Raw genomic sequence first — 27,222 nt, 5'->3', positions numbered from 1 at the left:
GGAAATTAAAAAAAGAGACTTATTGTCTTTATATCACCCCAGTATGACTGTTGACACTACACCAACACACAGTTTTGTCCAAACAGCTTACAAAAGATTATTTTCATCATAGGTGCCCTTTAATTGTGCCCCTGGTTTAGTAGTTCACCAATAACTAATCATTTTCTTTGTTCAAAGTTTTAATTATGTTTTAAGAATACTAAACAGAATTAAAATGATAGAAATATGAATTGTTAGTTACAGCACACACTATATAAATAAAACAAATTTACAATATTAAAACAACACATTTACAATCTAAAAGATAGATGCATTATGCATTACAAATGTTCAGATTTGCTTTAAAACTATAACATTATTTTAAATAAGTTTTCTACCTGTGTGAAACTACATGTATAAAAAAAATTATACAGCTATGGAAAAACTAATCAAAGAGCCCTTGAATCCACATATTTAATGGATTGGGTTTGAGTAAAATGTAAATTTTTGTTTTATTTTGTTAAAGGTCTGATAACATTTCCAAATATGAAACAAAAATATGGTCGTTTTTATTGCACTTTTATTTTGCAGAATGTATGTTAATATGGACACCAATAATCTGATTTTAATGCACTTAAGACAATACTCTGATTAAGAGTCAGCCATGTAAACAGCAATTTTTGACTACCTTAATATGGCTAAAATTAGAAAACAGAAATCGGATTAAGACGTGGAGTATGCGATTTTAATCGTATTATTCAAGTACAGTACAGACATGTAAAAAATCTATCTATTACTATTACGTTGTAAAAGATTTTCACCGCATTTTGTAACAGGATAGTCTATACACACAATGAACGGATGTTTGACACTATTTCCTGCACCTACTGAGTCAGTGAAGGACCACTGACATCTGAATTGCGATTTGCTGAATTTTTTTTATGCGATATTAAATTCCATTAAAACTACACTCTTCCAACAGTTTATACTCACATACAGTATCTTGTTCGTCTAGGGGGCATGAATGAAATTCTCCTAAATAAATGTGAAATGTCAAACTGTAGTTAAAGATGACAAATTAAAAATTAAACACCCGAAATTACATGAAACTCTGGAGGAATTGTGGATAGCGCAGCGATGCAATGACATTGATCGATTTATGTGCTATAACATGTAAATCATAAATCATGAAAGGAACATTCATAAAGCAACTCATGTAAACACCTTAATCATACTATTGTCTAATTCAGATCAAGGCAAATAATTTGATTACTGATGCCCATGTAAACCTAGTCACTGACAATTAGTCAGAATAGCAAACAGATTCATATGTTGTGAGAGAAAATTTGTCTTATTAAAACCAATAAACAGCTTTCTTAACTCTTCTGAAGTTAAAGCTTTGTATTCTGTTGTCTTAAAATGAATATAAACATGTTATGCATGTAATCATTTAATACAAAAAAAATCTTTAAATTACAATAATTTATTTTAAATTTAAATCAGTAGTTTACAGAATAAAACAAAAATAATATTTTACTCAAATGCATAACTATAAATCAAGAGAATCTGACAACTGTCCTTATTTTTTTCGCATACCTGTGAAGTTTAAAACATTCTTTAATTTCCTGCCCCAAGTTGCAGAAGTGGCCTCAAGCACAAGAAGGCGGGACTGAGCAGGAAGTGAGGTCATGATAATGTTGCTCCATCCACAGCAGGAATCCACCAGTTAGGTAATTTTCCATTTCACTTTAGTCGTATATACACATGATATCCACAATATACAGTATATAAATGTATATGTCAAATCCATCTCTCTAGCCAGTCATATTCATAGCCGCTACAGTATGTGTAGCCACCGTTGCTAATGAAGCATTTAAAGGTCTTGCCCAATCAGGGTACAAGTGAAGATTGAACATATGAAGAGCCCATGTGTTCATGGCCAGAGACACACACAGAATTCCCAGGATGTTCATCACAAACCCTGTTTTGACCTGTAAACACACACACACACATATGCGTCTTATTGCGTACCTGAAAACTGCGTCAGTGTACTCAGGATTATTGATCTTTATGTGTTTTTGTGGTTGTTTTCTCACCATGTCTTTGACCATCAGGTGTCCGGAGGCGAAGGCGATTGAGTTTGGAGGTGTGGACACAGGAAGCATGAAAGCATAAGAGCATCCAGTCGTTGCTGGGATCATGAAGTACAGCGGGTTCACTTTCACACGGATTGCCTGAAAATATAGGAGGTGTAAAGTCACAATGTATTCCTAATGTATAGGATTTACCTTCTGTATCGTATGGGTTCATTCATTCCTTCAGCTTAATCCCTTATTTATCAGGGGTCACCACAGTGGAATAAACCGCCAACTATTCCAGCATGTGTTTTACGCAGTGGATGGCCTTCCAGCTGCAACCCAGTACTGGGAAACACCCATACACTCTCATTCCCAAACACTCTCCTTCACTACAGCCAACTTTGTTTACCCAATTCACCTGTACTGCATGTCTTTAGACTGTGGAGGAAACCAATGCAAACACGGGAAAACATGCAAACTCCACACAGAAATGCCAACTGGCCCAGCTGGGACTCCAACCAGTGACCTTATGGCTGTGAGGGGACAGTGCTAACTACTAAGCCACCATGCCACCCCTACTGTATGGATAATTCACCCAAAATTACAATATTACAAAATTGCAATAGATATTTTGGAAATTGATGAAAACCTGTAACCATTTGGTTCATCCCAATTTGTATACTATCCTTCCTAAATAGTATTTGCAAACCTTACTATGTTGAATAGAGTATGCCGAGGATTCCTAGATGGTGTACTATTTGCAATTAGGTGTAGAACTGCTTATAGTGCCCACAATACATTGTGCATGGACGTGAATTTAATTAAAGCTTCAAACCTCAGGTAAAAACTGTAAACAAACATGTTGGATGCGCAGGACCAATCGTCAAGTAGAAAGGCCTTTGTAAATTTGTTTGAATGACTATTAATTCATATACAGCCAACTGAAAAAAAACTGTAAATTGCATTTTCCATGTTATATTTACTCTGCAACAGTAATGTGAACTTATATAAAAGACATGTTTGGACTTCTAAATGCATAATTATCCAAAGACCTAAGGAGATTTCTCTGCATGAAAGACTCACAAATGGCAGATTAACCTGCTGCTGCACCTACAATATGGTAGGTAATTAAATAGGAACAAAATTTGGATGATGTGTCGAGATGATTAACAGGGGACGTAACTAAGCAACATAACGGTTTGTTAATGAGAAAGTGTTTCCCAAATCTTGCATACTGTTACACACTCAAGGGAATGTAGTTTTTCTTCACACATAGTATAAGTATGCAAATTGGTACGCAGCAATTGTCTTACATAGTATTTGTTGTACCTAGAAGTCCATCGTTATGTTTCTGACATTTTTTCAGAATAACTTTTTTTGTGTTTAATTAAACAAAACAAACATACTGTACAGCTTTGAAGCCACTTGAGGGACAGTAAATGTTGATTAAATTTTTACTTTGGAGATGAACTATCCTTTTAAGAGGGACATACACTGGCTTATTTGTTCTTTATATTGTACTGTTCCCTGATATACACTCATAATTATTATAAATTTTTACATTAAACAAAAATATACTTTAGAAGTAATAGACTGTTGTTTTCTGTGCTGTTCTGTTCTTGTAGACTTTAAATTAAATGCCCCCTGTTATGATAGGCGTACTGTTTGCATACAGGTATGCCTGTTTGACAGCCTAAATCTTCTATAGACGAACGCTGCAGTGATTTAGGTTAATAACACCAAAATACTGAGTACATAGTAAACGATCTGTATTGACTCCCAAAGCAATTGTGATCGCATAATAAAACAATTACATCGACTCCGGTGCAATATTACTGTCAGATCCAATATTGTTGGCACAGCATAGACCCTTTTCACATTTCCGGTTTCCTCAGTAGCGGAAGTCATCATAGTTGGGAAAACTTAGAGCCCAGTGAATGATGAGATTTTCCCATTCTGCAAATATTTTTTTTTTACCAGGTTTGTGAAAAGGGTCAATTGCCTTTCTGAAAAAAATTTAGACAAATGGATTTGGATTGTTCTGGGTTGTTATTAAATTACAGTTCATCTACTGTTTCTTAATGCTGGGATCAGAAAAAAGGCAATGCATTTGCACTGAACAGTGTTTTGTTGTCATCAGAGCCATCTTTACATTTGGATTCTGCATAGACCTTTGTTTGTCTCACATTATTTAGCTATTACAGGGTGAATCGCTGAGTAGAGCTAATCATGGAGAGATGTAAAAGTCCCCATAGAAATTCAGCCACACAATTATTAATATTATTAAAAATTATTAATTAGTAAAAGTGTCTCATTGCACAACCTGTCAATTTGGCAGATTGGCTTAAAAATAAGATGTTTTTAGACCAACAAGTTTGTTCTGAGTTCTAAAACATAGTTTAAGATTGACTTGTCTGTGGTCTGAAAACATACATGCATCCCATTGTCCTGAATTTAAAATATTTCTCACCCAGAGGAGTAAAGGCTTGGTAAAGCTGCAATAATGTGCACAAACTTCATTCCTGAGTGCTCAGAAAACTATATTTCTTTCAGAAGTTCTCACTGACAAGGCTTTAAAACACATGTTAAGTTTTTTCATGAGTATCTGAAGCACAAGTTGTAAAAGCATTTAGGAATTTAAACTTTCTGTTCATCAAAGTACAAAAAAAAAAGGTTTTTATAAAGTTTTTAAATGGTTTTAAGTGTAATACTATCTCTCAAGCACCAAAATCAGCATTATTAGTTATCTGAAAGATCATGTAACACTGAAAACTGAAGTAACAATCCTGAAAATTAAGATTTGCTATTTCAGGAATAAATAATGCAAAAAAAAAAAAATCACTAGCACTTATTTTAAAACACTGATTTTGCTGCTCATTTAAAATACTTTAGTTCAATGTTCAATGATGAAACCACACATACATGTTTGTAAATTAGGTTAAATGTTCTTTAAATATGTATAATCTGTGTTATTAATATGCACATATAATATATGCATAAACTGTTATTAGTGAATGAGACTCACTACTGTAGATCTGTTTTATAAATAATTGTTGCCTTGGTGAGCATAAAAGACTTCTATAAATATGAAGAATAAATCCCCATCTACACAACAAACTGTAAACACAAAGATGTGCGGCATATTTGTGCATACTAGTTCAGCGATGACAGGAAGGAAGATGATGATGGTGGCTGTGTTACTGGCAAATTCAGTGAAGCAGGCAATGAAGGCTGTGATGAGCATCACAGCGACTGGAGGTGGAACCTGAGCCAGAGGCTGCAAGTGGTTTCCTATCCATACTGCTAAGCCGGACTCCTATTACCAAAAAAAATCTATTAAAAAAAAGGAATATACATTTGCCGTTACATTCTGACACACTTATTTTCTGTTGTTCCATTAGTTTTATTGCTATACAATTCATAATGGTACATATAATGTATTTCAATTGCATTAGAATATTTAGGTATTAATTACAAATTCATCTATTAGCCATGTATTTCAGATTTATTTCATTAAAAATAACAAAAAACAGGTAATGAACTACCTCACAGCCTTTAGCCATTGCAAATCCACCACCTAGCAGCAAAATAATATTCCATGGCACGCACTCCTGAGCTTTTCTCCATGACAACAGGGGCACATATGGAGTATTGGAGGCTGAAAAAGAAAATGAATTATGACTTCATGAGTCTGACCATCTCTGCCTCTGATTAAGTACAAATAAAATAAGCAAAAAAAAAAACATGAAAGTGAAATATAAACATTTTCAATGTGGGGGTGTAAATAGAATAGTTTGCTGAAAGACTCATATCAGTCGTGCGATAAATCTGAATGAACCTGTATGAATGCACAAATATATAAATATATATATAACACCATGCAGAGTTTAAGATGTTTTCATTCTCCAGCTTGCTCTGTCTCTGCATTCATGTTGTTGAGCAAAGCGTCTACAGGAAACGCTGTGTGTTTGACATCTCAATTTGATTACATCTTTTGAACTGCACAAGGAAGGAAAATTGATTTGGAACTGGTGGAGGAAAAAAACTGCATCTGACAGGAGATGAAATGTAGAACTTTACTTTGTTTGGTTGATACTAAAAATGGTAATGTGGACTCCAGCATGTCTGATGCTGGCACATTTCACAGCTTTCAACATAAAACACTGCCCATGACCAACAGATGGATTTATAAGAAAAGTGATGTTTAGCAAAGCAAGGAAGATTTCACAGTTTATTTTTATTTTCTGGAGAAAGACTTATTTATTTTTACCAGAGTAAATATTATATCTTATTTATATTGAGTGGAGTAAAAAATATTTTTAATTAAGCTGTATATTACATAAATACATTTTTTTTAATTAAGGCTGAATACTAGTATCTTGCACAATAGCTAGTGAAATAGTATGTATTTTCATCATTCATTCATTCATTTTTTTTTCGGCTTAGTGTCTTTATTAATCCGGGGTCGCCACAGCAGAATGAACCGCCAACTTATCCAGCACTTTTTTTATGCCTTTCCAGCTGCAACCCAATTTGACATGTATTGTCATCATGGCAAAGACAATAAAAAAATTTTATTAGAGGGTTTTTTTTTAGACTGTAAAGTTAGAATATGTTGTTATTACCGGTCAGAGCTGATGTAAGAAAGTATGTTATCTTTTAATGCAATGAGAATTAGCCTGAGTCATGCTAAATAAGCATATTGTTTCTAAAGTTCAGTTTTGTGGTCCCAGGAAACACACACGCACACACACACACACACACACACACACACACACACACACACACACACACACACGCACACATATATGTTACCTGGGACCATAAAACCATTTATAAAGGTATTTTAAAGAGGACCTATTAGAATTACTTTTATAAAACGTTTAAACTTTTCAAGATATTTAAACCTTTTACGAAGCATATTTTTGATAAATTTGTATATTAAATAAATAAATTAAGTTGGTTCATTCCACTGTGGGAAGCCCTGATGAATAAAGGGACTAAGCCGAAGAAAGATTAATGAAATAAATTAAATATTACACATACAGTTGAAGTCAGAATTATTCGCCCCCCCCCTGTTTATTTTTTCCCCAATTTCTGTTTAACGGAGAGAAGATTTTTTTTCAACACATTTCTAAATATAATAGTTTTAATAACTCATTTCTAATAACTGAATTTTTTTGTCTTCGCTATGATGACAGCACAAAACATTTGACTAGATATTTTTTAAGACACTTCTATCCAGCTTAAAGTGACATTTAAAGGCTTAACTAGGTTAATTAGGGTAACTAGCCAGGTTAGGGTAATTAGGCAAGTTATTGTATAACGATGGTTTGTTTTGTAGACTATCAGTAAAAAATATAGCTTAAATAATTTTGTCCTTAAAATGGTGAAAAAATTCAAAACTGCTTTTATTCTAGCCGAAATAAAACAAATAAAACTTTCTCCAGAAGAAAACATATTTTCAGACTTACTGTGAAAATGGCCTTGCTCTGTTAAACAGCATTTTGGTAATATTTAAAAAAAAAAAAAAAAAAGAAATTCAAAGGGGGGTTAATAATTTTGCCTTCAACTGTGTATCATTTTAGAGTCAATGTTATTAGCCCTTATAAAATAATTTTTTTCGACTGGCTTCAGAACACTGTGGTTCAATGACTTGTCCAATTAACCTAGTCAAGCTTTTAAATTGCAATTAAGTTTAAAACTAGAATGTTAACTAGAACTATAATATATAATTATAGGCAGCATAGTTACAATTAAAATAATAAGTCATTGTTTGTTTACCATGTGGAATATATAAAACATTTTTTTAATTAAATTATTACAGAAAGTAAGAAATATTTAACGAACATTCACTTCATTATAATGGAGTAATTGATAAATTATTTTAATCCCTTTACATATACACAAACATGTAATACACAACACAACGAATGACAAATTGTGTTTAGAGCTGATGTAAGAAAATATGTTTTTTTTCTTTTAAGCAACATGGATAAACAAATGTCTTTCTAAAAAGGCATTTAACTGCTATGAAGAGTCAGCTTTTAGAGTTCAGTATTAAATTATATTTACATGATATTTAAAAACCATTTATAAAGGTACATCTTGTGAAATCTAGATTTAATTTAAGTTTTAAAGTGGACCTATTCTGCAAAAATCACTTTTATAAGAGCTTTAAAAATAGTTGTGTGGCAACAGTCTGTGAATATAACCAGCTTCTAATGGTAAAAATTTGTTAACTTAATTTTTTTATCACACTTCATTAAAAACTGTCTGCAGAAACACTTTGGTTGACATTCTTTATTTGTACATGTCATCAGAGAGGGAAAGCCCCACCCATTAGTGACAATCTCTCCCTCATAAGCATAGGAAGTTAGTCTTGTTTTCGAATCTGCCACTATGCTGACACTCCGCCCTCCTTCAAAAAGAGCACAGTCTTATTTGAATATAAAGCGACAGCCACCAAAACTGCACAATTAAGATCAAAGCCTAAAAGGGGCAGTTTCAAAGAGTTATAAAACATTATTAGTGGGGCATTTTGAGCAGACAAAATCACATTCGCATTCTAGGGACACCAGAGACTTATTTTACATCATGTAAAAAGGAACATAATAGGTCACCTTTAACTACAATAATAACTGAATGTTTCAGATAGGGAGATTCAGAAATATTAACATGTTTACATGCATTTCTACTTGGCTTTTTAAATGTGTAGAATGTGCACCGAGCCACTTATTAAGAGATATCTTTTTTTGCAGATTATTATAACCGCTCTGCTCACAGTTCTCTACTGGATCTCTCTGAGACAGACTAATCTGAATCGTTAACATTCCTCCTCTTATTCAACATTAACCACATTCACACGTGTTCTACAAACCTCTTTGCTACCAGAATGAACTGTGCTCCTGGACATTTACTGAGTCGATGACATGTAGCGTTTTGCCTGCCAAAAAATTCAGTTTCCAAATTCTGCTTTATTTGGCTTGATTTAGCATATAATTTTGAATATTATTGATGGACTGTTGACTTGCTTCAATTTGAAGTTCATAATTTAATCATTTGTAGCTCAATTCTCTCAGCTGCTGTAAGACCAGGATACAGAAAGTCAATAAACCACCCACTGACCTCTGGAATCGAACCACCAGCGGAGAGATGGACGCTGAGATGGAAAGAAAAAGAGGATGGAGATGATGATGACTCCAGTCACAGCATCAGACACATAGCTGATAGGAAATAAACACACACACATGCAGAGAGAAACGATTACACACCATTCAGTGGTGATTATTCGGGATCTACTTTGGTTAACAAGCTGTTAGCCATTTACTAAAATATTTACGCATACTGCTTAAAAGTGATCAGATGTTACAGATGAAACAGATGTTATAAAAGGTTATAGTTATGTTCAAAAAGAACATGTGACAGATTTTTGTCTTTCCATTGAAGGTTGTGAAATCAGGCATTGTTTATTGTAGTGAGCAATTTTTACAGCATAGGTCTAACTGGATTCCTGGAGGGCAGCAGCTTTGCACAGTTTTGTTCCAACCCTAAAATAAAAAAACAGCTGATCCAACTAATAAAGGTGTCCAAGTCGACTAGAGACTATTAAGCAGGTATGAGTTGGAGTTGGTTGGAGCTAAACTGTGCAAAGCTATGGCCCTCCAGGAATTGAGTTTGAGGGCACTGGTTTACAGCATTCAAATTCAGTCATGCATGCTTGATGATTGATGACCAATGAGATTCATTTCTGTGTCTCATGTGACACATTTGAACTAATAAGATGTATGTTTACTGATCTATGTTTATGTAAAAAAAAAACCTAAACTATACAACACAGTGGTGGGTAAATAAATTTAGAATTTACTCACCACTGTGTTGTTCTAAAGGTATGATGCTTCATAGCATAATCCATTTCTTTTAAATTGACCTGATTCATAATATGAGCACATTTAGTTATAGTTATATATATAGTTGATCTCAGAATTATTACACCCCCCCCCCTTGAATTATAAGCCCCCCTGTTTCTTTTTTCCCCAATTTCTGTTTAATGGAGAGAAGATTTTTGCAACACATTTCTAAACATATAAATTTGTATTACTCATTTCTAATAACTGATTTATTTTATCTTTGTTATGATGACAGTAAATAATATTTTACTAGATATTTTTCAAGACATTTTTATACAGCTTAAAGTGACATATAAAGGCTTCATTAAGTTAATTAGGTTAGCTAGGCAAGTTATTGTATAATAATGGTTTGTTCTGTAGACTATCGAAAAAACATATAGCTTAAAGGGGCTAATAATATTGACCTTAATATATATATATATATATATATATATATATATATATATATATATATATATATATATATATATATATATATATATATTTTTTTTTTTTTTTTTTTTTTTTTTAAATGCTTTTATTCTAGCCGAAATAAAACAAATACGATATCAGACATGCTGTGAAAATTTCCTTGCCCTGTTAAACATCATTTATAAAATATTAAAAAAAAAAACAATTAAAGGGGGCTTATAATTCTGACTTTAATGGTATATACAGTATGAAAACATTTTGAGGTGAACTAATCCCTTGCTGGGGCAGTATTGTGGCTTAGTGGTTAGCACTTTTGCCTCACAGCAGAAAGGTCGCTGGTTCAAATACCAGCTGAGGCAGTTGGCATTTCTGTGTGGAGTTTGCCAGTGTTCATGTTCCAAAGACATGTGCTGTAAGTGAGCTACATAAACTAAATTGGCCGTAATGTATGAGTGTGTGTAAGAATGCGAGTGTGTATGGGTGTTTCCCAGTACTGGGTTGCTGGAAGGGCATCCACTGCGTAAAACATAAGCCGGAATAGTTGGCAGTTCATTCTGCTGTGGTGTTCTTGATAAACAAGAAACTAAGCCGAAGGAGAATGAATAAATAATCAGAGCTGCAAAACCTTCTTGTATTGTGTTTTATTCTTGATTGTTTTTATTTTTTATTTTTTAATGTAAAGCCTAACCATGGACGAGGACTGCAAATTAGCTTTATGCTATATGCCCTATGTACGCAACATCGGTTATCTTTGTATAACAATGTCAAGTGTATTGTCCCTGTAAAATAAACAAGCAAATAAATAGAAATAAAAAAAATACTCAAACTGACTTCTATTCCTAAGGCAAATAGTTTTTATTATTTTCATTACTTAGTGGACATGTGTAGTATGTGTGGCATGGGTTTTGTCAGGAGCAAGACAAAAATCTATAATCCGCCTACAAATGTTCAATTTAAAGGTCTAAGTAGTGTAAAACTTGGAACATCACAGAAGAACATAAGATTTAAATGTGAAGGAAAATGTCAGACAAGACATTAAAGCAAGCAACACTGCTGCTATCACATCTCAGCACATTAATATGAAGCAGAGAATCAGTGTAATTGCCATAACCCTGCTAACCAATTCATCATATCATGTTGGCCGTGCTTGCAGTCCTGTTCCACTCATCTACAGGTGTTGAATCACCCAGAAATGTCTTACTCTGTTCTCTCTCTGCTTCTATTTGTCTCTACTTGCTGGATATCTGGCTAGTTTGGAGATGACTCAAAGTGAACTGACATCCTGGAGATAGAGAAAGGTCAGCTCAGTGGAGGAAACGGATAAACTGGTCCATATTTTTGAACCTGTCTGTCCATGTGCATTAGTGTGATGGACCACAAAAAAAGAAGAAGAAAAAAAAAGACTTTTTGCTGGCTTACACTGTAAGTGGAATCCAGTTTAAAGATTAACCTGACATAGTGTATAACTTAACCTTTAATTTCAGTGATTGACATTTATATTAACAGTGTTCCAATGTGTTACTGAATGTAAATCAATTAAATCCTAGTAGCACAGGTTTGCTTAAGCACATATGAAATGCATTTGGCATTTGCACAATGAGGGCATGAACATCCTGCTATTGTGTAAATGCATGACATATTTTGACAACAATAATTAGTCTAATGCTGAAACAGTTGTTTGTATTATGACATTGTACTGATTATTAATCTAACTAATTATGTTGTAAAAAATAAAGTATTTATGCAGTTGCTCAGGTTATAGTCTTAAAGGTTAAAAATAGTCCATCAGAACAAGGTAAATTTGTTATTAGAGATGTTAAAATTGTAAATACATTAACACCTCTAAAACTTGAAAAAGACATGGATTCATCTTACATCGCTCTTAAAGTAAAAACATGTCACTCATATTTTTCACTACCTGTATTTCTTACCCTTTGGGGAAGAAAACCGACCATCCGGTCACAAACTTTGGATCTCGTGTGAAGAGTAGGATGGCAAAAATAATAAAGAAGAAAGCGATAGATCCTTCTGCAAATCTAGTTGAAGAGAAGAATATATTTGAATCGAATGAATATGTCGAAAACACAACAGAGGTGAGTGCTCAGTGACTTACTTTATCGGGCCCAGTTTCTTGTAGTCTTCATCAATAACAGCATTTGCTTTAGCTTCTGCTGCAGCCCGCTCATCATTTTTGCTGATACAAAGTCTGGTCAAAAACAGACATTTAAGATATGTAATTTAATTATTAAAAGAAAAAACAGCGATCTGCAGGTCATGAAAATGTACATATAAAAATAAGCTACATTTTATATATAATTTATATTTATTTATATATATATATATATATATATATATATATATATATATATATATATATATATATATATATATATATATATATAAGCATTGCTCCAAATAATTAAAAATAAATAAAATGTTGAATACTAAAAAGCTTCTTAAACATAACAGAGACTAAATATTTGCTAAATAATATTTTACACATATTCGTTTGTATTTATACAGCAACTTTTCCTCTATTAGTAGTTGCACTCATGAAGGTGATCATATTTATGGGTCCACTGAGAAGCTGTGAACCTAATACGGAACCTACAGTGCATTTCCCCGGTAAGTGTTCAAATCACATATTTACCGTGTATTGAGACCCCCATAGAGAAAAGCAATCCAGATCCAGCCCAGAATGAGGAAGAGAAGCATGAGTGGAAATGCGAAGACAAACCATGACCCGAAGTTTACGAGGTCACATTCAGGGAAGTAGCTACAGACACAATCACACAAAACAATGTAATTATTTTTTCTGTTTTTTTTTTTCCTTCCACCTTGACATTAGTTACAAAAAACAAAAGTAATGGCTTTAATTAACCACTGCTTCTTCTCAGTGTCAGTATAGGGGGCACGTTCATGAGAATGCTGACAGATTACCTTGGATGAGCCTGTGCTTTTTGTTTCGGACAAAAGAAGTCACACATGTACATTACTGAAAGCACACCCCCACACTGGCACTGAGTATAAGAAGCTATTGAATAAAGTAATTGATTTTGTTGTATTTGTACACTAAATTACTCTCTTAGCTTCTTAATATTTAGATTGAATCCCTGAAGACTTATGGACAGTTTTGATGATGTCTTTTTAGTACCTTTCTCATCTTTGAACGAGTCCCTTGTTATCTGAAGAATAAAGGAGCTCTCAGATTTGATATAGAATATCTATATTTGTATTCAGAATGGGTTTGGAACAACATAAGGGTGAGTAATTACTGAGATTTTTGGGTTAATTATTAGGAACATATTTTGGTAAACTATCCTATTAAGCACTTTCATTTAAGAAAAAAACGTTCAAATAAATAATTAAATTACACATAGGCATATTTGATAACCTTTCTGAAACTAGATAGCTATCTAACTGAACAGACGTTTTACCATTACAATTACAGTCAACGTCTACATATAAAATGTTTCCTTGGATTTACAAAATTTAAGTGGTTGCAAACAATCTATAAGGGCTGAATTTGAACAATCAAATTAAGTTGAATTTTAAATTTAATTTGTTGGTTTCATTCAGCCCATCTAAATTGCTTGCAACCAAAACATTTTGTAAATCCAATTAATCATTTTTTTCAGTGTACTTCCTAGTCAGCCTCTTATTCATGATTACAACCATAAGTCAAAACTATACTTTCCAGTGTCTTCGAATTCAATATTTTTAAAAACTGAACTGACAATGAGCTGAAAAGGAAGTGCAGATCCAAATGAAAGGCTTATTTAACAGAATGGTCAGGCAAGTAATAGTCAATACAGGAACAAATAGATGTATAGGGCAATCCAGAGTCGTGGTCGATAAACAGGCGGATGGTCAAAAGACAGGCAGCATACAACGTAAATAAACAAACAAAACAAGGGTCAAACACAGAAAGGCAAGGCAAAGGAAAACGCATCATAATGTCATACACAGTAAACAAGACTCAGCAACAATGTGTGTGTCTTAATAGCCCATTTGATTAGTCCTGATTCTGAACAGCTTCAGCTGTGTGTGTTTGCAATCAAAGTTTCACCAGAAGGTGCGAGAGTACATGTATGATTGAATTTGTAGTTCATTTGGTGGCAGATTTGTAGTTCTCCAGCAATCTGCATGGGCTAGATCGCTAGTGATTGTGACAGTAATGTGTCTACATTAATACTATTCAAGCCATTATAAGTTTTGTTAATTACAATAAGTAACTCGACATTTAATTATTACAACTTATAGAAAATATAGTTACACTGTCATATATCTGGCCGCTAGGAACCCTATGCACTTTCTACAACAAAAGAAAAAGGAAAAACTCTTATTATAACTTTATATTGATTCTCTTTTAATATACATTACAATACATTATTTATAATAAATGAATTAAGGAATATTAGGTTAATGGTTAATGTATAATAAAAGAAAATGAGTGCTGTAAAGGGTAAAATAGCATGACAAAAAAAAAAAAAATGCACACAAAATGACACTGTAAGTGAGGTTTTTGACATCATGTTTTTTTTTTTTAGTTTTTTAAGCTCAACTGTCATAAATGGAACACACAGAATTACAAAGCCGGTAAAAGACACATCTATGCTGCCTTCAAAATCTGATCAGAGGAAGGAATCTCCCGAGACTGGAAGTGAAGCAGAAAATTTGATTTGGATGTCCAAAGGCAGCCATTATGTGCAATTTTTTGTTGGCATGGCAACATTTCCAAAATGAAAATTCTTTTATTATTTACTCACCCTTCAATTGTTCAAAACCTGCTTGAGTTTCTTCCGTCTGTTGATTGACTTCCATCATATTTGTTCTTCCTATTATGTTCAACAGAAGAAACTCACAAGGGTTTGGAACCACTTCAGGGTGAGTAAATATTGAGTACTTTTTCATTGTTCTGTGAACTATCCCTTTAATGAAAGGTATTTTGAAAGGAGCTTCCAGGCAGAGCTTGCCACTGGCAAAAATCTTGTGCAATCATGAACAGTTCACAGCATGTTTTCACCACCACTGTCCAAGAATGTGTGTTGTGAGTACCAGATGAAATTCTGCAAAGCCTTTGCAATGTTATGTGCACCTTTGGTTTACTAAACGCAGAAATTATTATTAAAAAGTCCATCCACCTAAAACTGCCAAGAAGTCATAAAGTGATAAGGATAATAAAAATCGTTTAATTGGAGTAAATAAGACAAATAAACACCTAATATAACATACTCAACATTAAAAATGTATCATAAATGCCCAATATTATATACAGTACATGTAACATTTCAGATTTCTCACACTGTAAGACAACTTACAGCAGTTAATTAGTTGATTTCACTGCTTGGGTTAAAAGTTGAGTCAACTTTAAAAAAAACTGGGTAGCAATTGCCTACTATTTTAAGTCAACTTAAATTTTTTTTTTCAGTGGATGGAGGTTGTATTCCAAAAGCAACCAAACAGAAACATGTTTAGTGGCCCAATTTGTCTTTTTTATATGTCCATCATATGCCTGCGAGGACAAATTGGTCCTGGTTCTTACATGTTAAGAAAGAATGGGATAATAGTCTGGATATGTTAGAACCAGCCCTGTAATTCACTAGCACACTACAAAAATGTTTTTTGCTGCTTGTTCAAACTACATATTTAAAATGAGCTGAATCAACACAATTATTGAGTTTTTTGGGAACTCTTAGTAGTTTTATGTTCAATCCACTTAAGTTTGTAAAATCAGTTAGGTTAACTAAATCGAATTGTGTTGGGACAACATGAAGGAATCGTGTGGAACCCAGCAGTTTTTATAGTGCATCATGTTAAACTAAACATTTTTTATAGTTTGATAATAGTATATTGGCTATATTTGAGACTATATTTTTAAATAATGCCTTTCTTTGTGGGAAAGACTGAGATAACAGAACAGAACAGCTTTTAATTTTGCCACTTTCCTAAATATTGTATCGGCATTCATGTATAAATAATATAATTATATATAAAAAAATATTTAATGTGTATTGCAAAAATCATTGGTGTCATTTGACAGTTTATGACTTTAGCTTTGTAGTGATGAAATCAACAGAGACATTGATTGATTGTATTTCAATATACAATATATTTACAATTGTTGAGTCATGGCCTGAGGAGAGTATGTTAATGTTCTTCTCCCCCACTTTATCTCCTCAACTTTGCTCTCATGTTCAGCTGGTTTTGGGGGTTGGTTTTCACTCATGTTTGACAATACTTTGCTTAGGGTATAATGAGGAAAGGTAACTGTTGATCTGGGAGAATGGCTTTTACTCTGAATCTCCCGCACACCAGTGCGTAGCCTCATTTGCTAACAAAGGGGACTTTTAGTTGTGTCATCTTATGTCTTCTGATAAAACTGCTGTTCTATTAAATATTCATTCATTGTAACACACTCTTCCATTAAAGTCCAAAGTAGGAGTAAAGACCTTGTTGGTAACCTCAGCTGTTCTTCAGGCTCTCAGTTTTGTCTAGTCATTATGAGACATGTTGTTCTTCACTGATTAAACATAAATGATGAATTATGGTAAATGATTGGAGCCTGCAGTTACTGAGGGAAATGTTTCCCAAACTGATAGTGGATCTTCAATGGCTGAAACACATTTACAAACCTTCATTTAATCACATCGGAAGTATGCAAGCAACTAAAACATGCACTGTACACTACATAAATCTCTCAGTGAGTAAGTTTCCGTTTGACATATGCAGCTCGACTTCTTGGGCTTTTTCCACACAGAATCGACCTCTGGAAAGGTTGAAGGTTGATTCACAACACTGCATTGTTTTTATTTTGTAAATCCCTTTGATATTTTACTATATGACATTTACAAATGTATGCGCAAGCTGAACATAAGAAAGTAAGCACAATCGGTTCAGTCTTAGGTCCTTAGGAAAATTCATCCGGTCAACGAGTAAAATCGGTCAATCATACTGTACAGTTTATGTAATGTGAGGACAAATTATTTATATAAATATGCAATGTATTAGCAACAGAGGTTAGAAACTAAATCTATAATAAAGTAGTCGATTAACCAGCTTACACTGGGTACCTCACCACTGTTGTCAACTAATGTTCAGAGGAAGTGGCTAAAGTTGGAACAATTTGTTGCTATAAGCTGCTAAATGACACTGTGGTGTCTGGTTTTGAAATTTGGACACCCAAAGTGTTTTAGAATATTTGTTGTGTTTTTTTAATAATTTAAGTTCATTTAAAAATCTGTGTATATTTTTCATGCACTTATTAGTAAAATTGCCACTTTTTACTTTCATTCAATGTGTTTTTGTTCATGATCAATGCATTGTCACTTTAATTAAGTGACAGTGCTGCAAAAAAAGACTGAAAGAGGTCTTAAGCCTGCAGTCCATAGTTTTTTTAATTTGAGTCACTTTTTAAAAGTTGCTAAAAGTAGACAAATGAATGTTAAAAATTGCTAAAAATTTGTGTGCATTTTGTTTGATACAAAATTTAAATGATCAATTAGTCGTGACAGCATGTGTTGTTAGTTTATTTTAACTTAACTAACTTAATCATGTTCTAACTTTATTATATAAGTTATGCAATCTGTTTTAAGTCAGTATAACATAATATAAGTTCAATGGACTAAATAAGGTTAATTTAATTCAGCTTAAAAAATGTAAGGCAACCTGGACTTTTTACAGTGTACAGTTGAAGTCAGAATTATAAGCCTCCCTGAATTATTAGCTCCCCTGTTTATTTTTTCCTTTAATTTCTGTTTAACGGAGGAAAGATTTTTTTTAACACATTTCTAAACATAATAGTTTTAATAACTCATTTCTAATAAATGATTTATTTTATCTTTGTCATGATGACAGTAAGTAATATTTTACTATATGTTTTTCAAGACACTTCTATACAGCTTAAAGTGACATTTAAAGGCTTAACTAGGTTAATTAGGTTAACCATAGCTTAATTAGGCAAGTTATTGTATAATGATGGTTTGTTCTGTAGACTATTGAAAAAAATAGCTTAAAGGGGCTAATAATTTTAACCTTAAAATTGTTTTTATTTATTTTAAAACTGCATTTATTCTAGCTGGAATAAAACAAATAAGACTTTCTCCAGAAAAAAAAATATTATCAGACATACTGTGAAAAATGACTTGCTCTGTTACACATCATTTGAGAAATGTTGAAAAAAGAAGCCAAAATTCAGAGGGGGGTAATAATTCTGACTTCAACTGTAGGTACTACAAACAGTTGCTTAATCAAGCAACACAATTGCTAAATTGGCAACCTCATCATCAAAAAAAATTATAATAATAATAATAATAATTTAAATGCTTTATTTTATTTTAAAAATTGGACAGGTTTGTCCATAAGGTGCTGTTGCTTGTGTGACTAATTTCTTATTTTAAATCCAGCCACCAGTAGATTACAAAACATGTTTTATAGCTAAGCATCAGCCATTAAAATGCACACTAATACAGTTTCAGGCACAGACACAATTAACGATAGAGATTGATTGATTGATTAAGAAATAGCTGTGTCAAATTAGCTGTAAGAATCAAATTAGCTGTTAAATTAGCTGTAAGAATCGAATGATTGTGAATTATGAAACAGGGTCTGTGCGTCTCTTATTAATGTTTTGGCAGCCCTGTCTCTACTAATAAACTACTTTAGGAATGGTGAGGTTATTATTTGTAAAAATTTTTGGAGTTACATTTGATTTGTTTCTTAATTTTGATAAACAAATTGGCACATTAGTTCTAAAATCAAGTGCTACACTGAAACAGTTTCTGCCCCACAAAGATTTGGAGACTGTAATCCATGCTTTTATAACATCACGCCCTAGATTACTGTAATTCCCTTTACTGTGGCCTGCCTCAAACAAACATTTCTCATTTGCAAATTATCCAAAATGCTGCAGCGAGGCTTCTTACTAGTACATAAAAAGAGGAATCTCATTTCCCCAATTTTAGAGTCTTTACACTGACTTCCAGTAAACTTTAACATTGATTTTAAAAATAATTGTAATTGTGTGCATGACTTTATTTGGACTGCACCAAAATAAACGAGTGAACTTTTGATTCCTTACATGTCTCAAAGATCAGTTTGACTAAGTAAGCTGCTTCTTCTTATTGACGCAATTTATCACTGACTAAAATGGTAGCCTCAAACTGTGAGATTTGCTCCTTTACTACTGCTCCTAAATTTTATTTTTGTCAGGCTTTTGATTGAGGTCAGTTATGACAAGATTCTTTTCTTTTCCTTATATTTTTAATATGATATCTGCTTCCTTTATTGATTTTATGTATTGTTTTGTTTTAATTGTGCTATAGAATACATTTTGACTGGACTTCCGGAGCATTTTTTAAATCATGTTACAAGGCAGATGAGGCAACACATTTTGTGTGTTTCTGTTGTTTGTGTGTTTACAGCTCTGTAAAAAAATGACTGGAAAAGAGACTGTGTCAAGATTACATGGTTTTAGTTAAAATGCTTGTTTTATAAACTACTAATAAACAAGAATATTATCATTTACAGCATTATTTGGCGAAAAATCTATTAGGCGAATATAAAAATGTATTTATGTAAAAAAATCCAGAGAACCAATAGCTTTAAGTGGTCTTTTCCTTTTTTCAACAGCTGTTTTTCTTTGTTAGATAAAATGGCATAATAATGTGTATGTATACAAAATGTTCAAAAAACTGTGAAAACCAATAATAATATGTAACTTGTACACATTTCAAGATCTTTGTCTTTAGTTTTTCTGCTATTGTGAGCTTTAAGTACTTTAAATAACTGAAATCATGAAGAACTGTAAATGTATGTTCCTGGAATTTCTTTAGCTGTATGTTTTCTGGAAAAAAAACTTGACTTCACACTTAAAATATTCGTCATCAATCAGAATGAATCATTCAACAGCCCTGTAGTGTAGATCTGATAGCAAACTATGAGATTAACTACATTTCTGTTTATCTCTTTTAATATTTGGTGTAATATGATCTACAAATTCAAACTTCTGGCTTTCAAAACATCCTTTATATTCAAGTCATGAACAAACTAGCTACAAAGCTGCAGTAAATTACAGTCGCCTACATTCACTAAACTAGCTCTCTACACATATTTCCACACAGCAGGACTTACTTTCAAACCCATATCTTTTGGTCCTAATGGCATCTAAGTAAGACTCTAAAACTACATCATAAATAAATACTGAGGCACTCAAAAACCTGGAACCACAAAAAGAAATATTTTTTTGTCGCCTCTAAATTGATTTTGAACAAACCTAAATAATTATGTAAACATTTTAGTTATGGCATAATACAGAACAATCAGAACATTCTGTAGCATTTCCTAAGCAAAAGTACATCTATGGTATGTAACATGTAAAGTCTTTACAAAAGGTCAAAGCAAAGAACACGAAATGTTCTTTGGACCATTCTCAAATTATGTTAGGTAACATGGATCATTGCCAGTGTGTTAATTATTGCTAAATATAAGCCCCTTTCACTTGTGACTTTACCATTATTTTTGATTAATTGAATTATGCTTTAAGAATTTTATATTATTATATTTTGTATTTTGCTAATAGCTTATTTGATAATAATAAGCTTATTGCTTATTTTTACCTAGGAAAATTCAAAGCATTTGTCTAGCCTGGTAATACTGTTTTAATGTTGCCTAGGGATTTGGCCAAACTATGTGGTAATCCTGAAAGGAAATCAAACTATGTTCCTTTCTGGCTTGTTGTTGGTGACCTAAATGCTTGACAAAACAGCTTTTTCAATAGCCTGCACTGTCTAAAATTCTTGTTAGTATGCATTAGTTGCAACAGTTCAGTAAATTTTGCGTTCCGTTAAAACCTAGCTTTTCAATTAACCATAAAACTGTGTCTTATTTCATTTCATACATGGATTAAAAACAAGTGAGCTAAGAATAGAAATCTATACTAAACATTTCAGTAGCTCATCCAATGTTTTCAAGGTTCATCCAATGGCAATGAGAATTGAAATGTTCTTCATGATGGTATTTAATTAAAGCTAATGCACTCAATTTGACAGCACTGATTGAATTCTGTGAAATTAAGTATGATCTGAAAACATATTTTCATCTTTGACTTTTTTTCATTAACACTGCAGATTGCAATAAAAACATTGCCTTGGTGTCGTCCAGTGATAATACTGACATGAATAGCAGTATTCTTACAGCATCTGCTATCAGGCTGATAATATTATGCTTTATGTACTAAGCTGTTAAATATTTTAGAGCTGAGAATTAACTGTATAACTATGAAAAGTATGAAGTGCCACCTGACATTTTCTTCTAAAATTTTTATTGCATTTTTCTCAGCATCCTATGTTTGTGTTCAGTTATTTCACTTTAAAGGCAAAAACATATTTTTTGCATGAAGAAACCTACCTGCATAAAACATAAACACATAAAGATAGAATAAAATGTTTTATTTTTATTTTTTATTTTTGTTTAAAATCAGAGGCTTGGTTCTTTGTTGTGGAATATACTATGCTATCATATATTCCTGGCAGAAGATTCTGAGGGCAAACTTAGTTCATGTCATGAACTAAATCATCAAAAAATCATGAAAAATGCTGGCAGTGGCTGACAAGTAAAAAAAAAAAAAAAACACTGATAGGACAAGAGTAAATAACTTGATTTACCATCAACAAAGCATTTGTTAATTTGTTAAGGAAATAAGGAACCGTATGTAGTGTACACTACTCTGACTGTAACGGTCACAAGCAATCCAGCCTGTGTAGATCATTGAAGAACTACAAATCTGCCACTTTAATGATCTACAAATACCACCATGCACTTCAATCACACACCTGGTTCAGATCCCCCATGGTTGCAAACACACACAGCTGAAGCTGTTCAGGACTAATGAAACAGACTATTTTTAAACCTCTCAAACACTCACAATGCTGAGTCTTGTTGGTTTCAAACCTTGTAACGTTACAAAGCGTTTGCTGTTTTAGTCTCTCCATGTTTTTGACCCTTGCTTGTTTTATTTGTTATTCTGCATTGACCATCTTCCTGTTACGTGACGACTCTTCCGGATTTCCCTGCATGTTCCCGTTTAGCCCTGTGTGTAATTATTGCTTGTACGCCTACTCTTGTAATAAACTGCATGTGGATCCTTTACTCTGTTGTCAGCGTCCTCAGTTACACCGACATTATCTAATGTGTTACTAACATTTGTTCATTATTTATTTATGTTGACTAATACATTAACTAATGTGTTAACTATTGTATAAATTAACACATTAATAAACATCTAGTTAACATTAACACATATTAAGTATGCTTAACAGATGTATTGTTCATTGTTAATTCATGTTAACTAATGCATTAACGAACATGAACAAGTACAGCCTTTTAAAGTGTTACCCAATAACCCATGTGCATTTACAGTGAGGTTTTTATGTTAATCCCTCACTGTTTCTTACACTTTGCTCTACTCTTCAGAGTAATTTGAAACTTGCATTGCTTCACAAAGATGCTTTTAAGATAAACAGCTTGTGCATTCCACCTGTGCAAGTCACTTTAGATGAAAGCGTCTGGTGAGTGAATGCAGATGCATAAAAGTTTGAATGCAAAAGTATTACTTTAGCAATTTGCCATGGCAACCTAGTAAAAAGGGTATACCTCTTGAGCTGACCCACCAGGATCAGGTTAGGAGCTGTGCCAGTAAGGGTTGCAGTTCCTCCGATGCTTGCAGCATAAGGTATGCATATCAAAAATCCTTTCCACACTTTCATCTGGTATTCTGCCTCTCTTCTGACCTCTTCCTGGTTCCTTTGCTCGGATCTGTCTGTCCAGTCGGGTCTATGAGGTTACAGAGTGAATAGAGTCTTTTAGTCGTTAAGAGTATGAAAGGATGATCTAATACGTTTATGGAGTAGTTCACATTACATTAGGCTAAAAAATGCAACCAAGGTTCAGTGGAATATGTGCCCAGGGCTGCATTTTTGGGAATTGTGAAATATGTGGTCGTAAGCTTGCATTTTTTAATTCACAAATTTATTTCAGGCCACAATGTACTGTGCATTATAGCAATCTCAAAAGCGAACAACACCGATTTCTCATACTTGCCATACATCATTCTCGTAAATTCACTAAAGGCTGTTGTGTACATTTCTGCAAATCTGAAATACATTACTGATCCCTGTTTACTCATCATAAGTGGCATTTACACATCCTTCTTGGATTCGTGCAAAAAAAGTCTGCCTTGTTGGATTGTTGTGGGTATGTCAGCTTGTACTGACTATCGACTTATCCCAACCAATAGTGTTTTCAAAAACAAACTAGAAGAGAAAATTGCTTTGCGCCCACATGCTTTTACCATGATTTCATAGTGCCTTTTTTGGTTTTGTTTTACCTGGTTTCGGTAACAGTGCAATAGCGCCAAAATCAGGGGCATAGACTTAGCATCAATGTAGATATGTTCAGATGTAACAGCACCAAAACTACTGAATTTTCACTATGTAAGAATAAGGTGTGTGAGGTGGGTGACACACCATTCATTCATAGATTTATAGGTTCCCACCATTGTCAAGAGAAAACCTATACACTTGGGCAAAAAGGAACAGTGGTCAGCATCTTCATACCTCCCCATATCAACACAAAATGCATATGCCAGGGCACATACAATATGTGTGGTTTTTCAAATATGTAGCCCTGGAATAGTTGTGACATATAAACATAATTTTATCCAATAATTGAGTCAATCCACAATTAAAATAATAGTTTCACAGTAAATGTATATAAAATCTTTAGTCCTTAAGCTTTAGGAGTCTCACTCACCTGTCTTCTACAGTCAATATCTGTTTTTCAGGAAGCACATGCATCTTCACCTGTGAATCACCTGCAGAGGAATTTTTATGTTTTGTTAATTAGAAATACTTTTCAAATATGAGTAACCTTCATGTTAAATTAATTTCTGATTTAAAAAATCTTTTGAAAAGTAAAGCCATACCAGTGTCTGTGTTAAAAGGAATTCTAACATCCAGCAAAAAAGCTTTGATGGAAAAATTTAGTGCAAAGTTCTCTGTTCGGGTTGTATATTATGTTCTCATGTGTGCAGGTTGATTGCATGCATATAACAAAACAAAAATTCTCAGACCAAAGTAATCATTGACCCATACCATGAAGACTGATGATTTAATAAAAATGTGGTAAATAAGAGGGAACTTTCATTTCTGAACACTCTTGCAACACACGTTATGAGTTTGTTCCTACTGTACTTACCCTCTGGATCACTCCTGGTCTTGCAGTTCTCTTTCAGAGTCTCAAGATTTCCAAACAGGCTTTCCAGTATGGCGTTAGCAATGGGCAGCATCATGGCGGTTGTGGCTGTATTACTCAGCCACATTGACAGAAAAGAGGAAGTGATCATCATGCCTAAAATCAGCCTTTAGGGAAAAAAGACAAGCCATGTCAAAGCTTTTATGCAACTATTACTTCAATTATTGGTCCAAAAAAATTTGTCAATGTACACACAGTACTGTGCATAGTAATACAAGCCACAAAGAAATCAGTGCTAAATATGTCAATAAGACACTGGATGCAGTATCTATATTCTATAAGCATTATGTTTCTGTATAGACTCTATATTGTCATAAAAATAAACAACTTCACAGCCAATCCTATCTACAATTATTAACTTGTTATGTACATATTGTATCAAAGGTATCAAATAGGCCACACTGTTAAAAAAAACTTGGACTTTAACACTTAAAAACTAGAAATAGATCCTCGTTTACATGTAACTTTCAAAAGAATAATACAGATTTAATACAGGCACAATACTGTAAGGTTTTTTTTCATTAAAATGTCCTAAAACCACTACTATTATTATATTTTTACAGATTTATTTACTTAGACTATTCCAAATGTTTCTAAGAATGTTCAAATAAAGATATTTTTTTAACTAGTGACACAGTTATAAACACGACAGCACCTATGATTCCACACTCATGGTCATGGTATCTTCAAAATACACCTCTGATGTATGATGGGTGAATATGCACCTTCTAGAGGTGAAAATTACATACTGTGCCTTAAAAAATAAAAATTTAATAAGGTAATCTATCAGACTTGACACCTGATTTCCATGCCACTGTTTACACTATTTACACTATAGATGTGTACTATCTAACTGAAGAGTGGAGATTACAATGTTTCTTGATTTTGACACAGAATTATTCTCACCATGCAGGTTTCACTCCTACAATCTTCAGCACCTTGAGGGCTATGCGGCGATGGAGACCCCACTCCTCTATAGCAGACGCCATCACTAAACCACTCAGGAACAGGAAGTTCGTCTCGAGGAAGTACTGTGGACAGACCTTCTTGGATGGCAGGATTCCCATGGTTGGAAAGAGGCACACGGGAAGCATAGCAGTGACCGCCAGTGGAAGTGCTTCGGTGCACCAGTACACCGCCATCAGCAGTACTACATACAAACATTTGCCCTCCTGACAACAACAACAACAAAAAAACAGATGGATATGTTATGTGGATCCAATGATGAGTTATTGGAGATTACTGAGACTTAATGGAAATTAATTTGCTGGTCTTAGGACTACAGTAAATGTACATCAGCAACATTTTCAGAGTCAGAGGCAGCACATTTATGCTAGTGTAAATCTCTCTGAGAGTTAAAACCCCTAAGCAATGTATTAAATATGAGATTTGAAGCAGAATTTCTCGTATTTCAGACACATTATATACACTTTTCACACTGAACAGACTGGCATTTGCAAATATGTTAACAGATAATGACACTTTTTAGCCCTTATGCATTATTATTATTTTAACTAACTCTTTCTTGCCTCATTATTAAACAGATCAGTGTGTGAAGGGTGCATGTGTTGTTCATAATGTTAACTATAAGCATGTTTAAGACCATATGACATACAGAAAGCATCTGCGTTCATTTTGACGATGCATCTATTATTTTTACAAAATCTAAAATGCTTCTTCTAGTAAATAGTTTTGCTTCAAAAGACCCTTTGTGCTATCTTTCTGTAAAACAAATGGCACCTTTTTTCAAGCTCAAATAGTTTTGTGGATCTCTGTAAGCCTATATCACATGTATGCATCTGTACATGAAGAGTTCAGATGCAAAAACCTCTAAATGCCATCTGAAATGTTTTTCTAGAATGAGCATTTTCTTTCAGTCTCCTATGTTTATATGCTGCTATTTAACTTGAAAAGCAATGAAAGTAGCCTATTGATCGACATAAAAGAGAAATATCTGAAACTGCACAGGAAAAAAAAAAAAGAAAAATGCTCATTTAAGAAGAAGATTTCTAATGGCATTTAGAGGTTTTTGCATCTGAACTCTTCACATGTAAACACCTGATCTAATAGGCTACATCAACGTTTACTTGCACCAATGTGGTGTAAAAATTAAAAATTCTCCTAAAAACTACACATTTCTGTTGTGTTCCACAGGGGATAAAATGACTTACATACATAAAAATAAAAGTCATTTTGTAGCATGAGGGTTAAATCAATCATGATGGAGAAGTCACTTTGGAGTGAACTATCCCTTCAGAAAGTGCTCGCGCTAATCTCAAATATAAGAATAAGTCAATATACGCACAAATTTAAGTAATTTTAATGAACTGGGTGATTTAAAAGGCTCAAAGCAGCAGGTGACTGATTTTAACAACGTTTTACCTTCGGTGGCACAACGAAGAGCAGCGGGAGCAGCAGCAGCGGCGCGAGTACCAGGATGAGCTGTTGGCGCGCGCACCAGAGCTTTTTGGAAAACTTTGCAGGGTCCATAGCGACAAACTAGAACTGTTTCCTTCCCTTGTCTTTCCAGTTAG

General features: G+C 33.5%; 1 protein-coding gene across 2 annotated transcripts; it reads right to left on the bottom strand.

The window, feature by feature from the left end:
• Positions 1 to 166: 166 nt before the first annotated feature.
• On the bottom strand, positions 167 to 27,222 carry slc13a3 (solute carrier family 13 member 3). 2 transcript variants are annotated; one of them, NM_212902.1, is given in 13 exon segments: positions 167 to 1,970; positions 2,076 to 2,213; positions 5,212 to 5,373; positions 5,603 to 5,715; positions 9,186 to 9,283; positions 12,310 to 12,414; positions 12,492 to 12,584; positions 13,029 to 13,154; positions 23,030 to 23,209; positions 24,188 to 24,248; positions 24,632 to 24,795; positions 25,595 to 25,860; positions 27,071 to 27,222. In NM_212902.1, coding segments are annotated over 13 exon segments (1,791 nt in total). In that variant the 5' UTR covers positions 27,179 to 27,222; the 3' UTR covers positions 167 to 1,793.

This window comes from Danio rerio, chromosome 8, assembly GCF_052040795.2.
Source record: "Danio rerio strain M-AB ecotype USA chromosome 8, GRCz13ab, whole genome shotgun sequence".
Lineage (NCBI taxonomy): Eukaryota > Metazoa > Chordata > Actinopteri > Cypriniformes > Danionidae > Danio > Danio rerio.
The sequence above is the reverse complement of the archived record's forward strand: the minus strand, read 5'-3'. Positions and strand labels throughout refer to the sequence as shown.

Bases quoted from the DNA above. Each gene is read 5' to 3' on its own strand.
- slc13a3 (XM_087263024.1), bottom strand. From the start codon at position 23,142: ATGAAAGTGTGGAAAGGATTTTTGATATGCATACCTTATGCTGCAAGC. The intron at 12,415-12,491 runs GTAAGTCACTGA...CTCTTCAACTAG, and splicing joins AAGAAACTGGGCCCGATAAA to ATTTGCAGAAGGATCTATCG. The intron at 9,284-12,309 runs GTAAGAAATACA...ATTTCCTATCAG, and splicing joins TCGGTTTTCTTCCCCAAAGG to CTATGTGTCTGATGCTGTGA.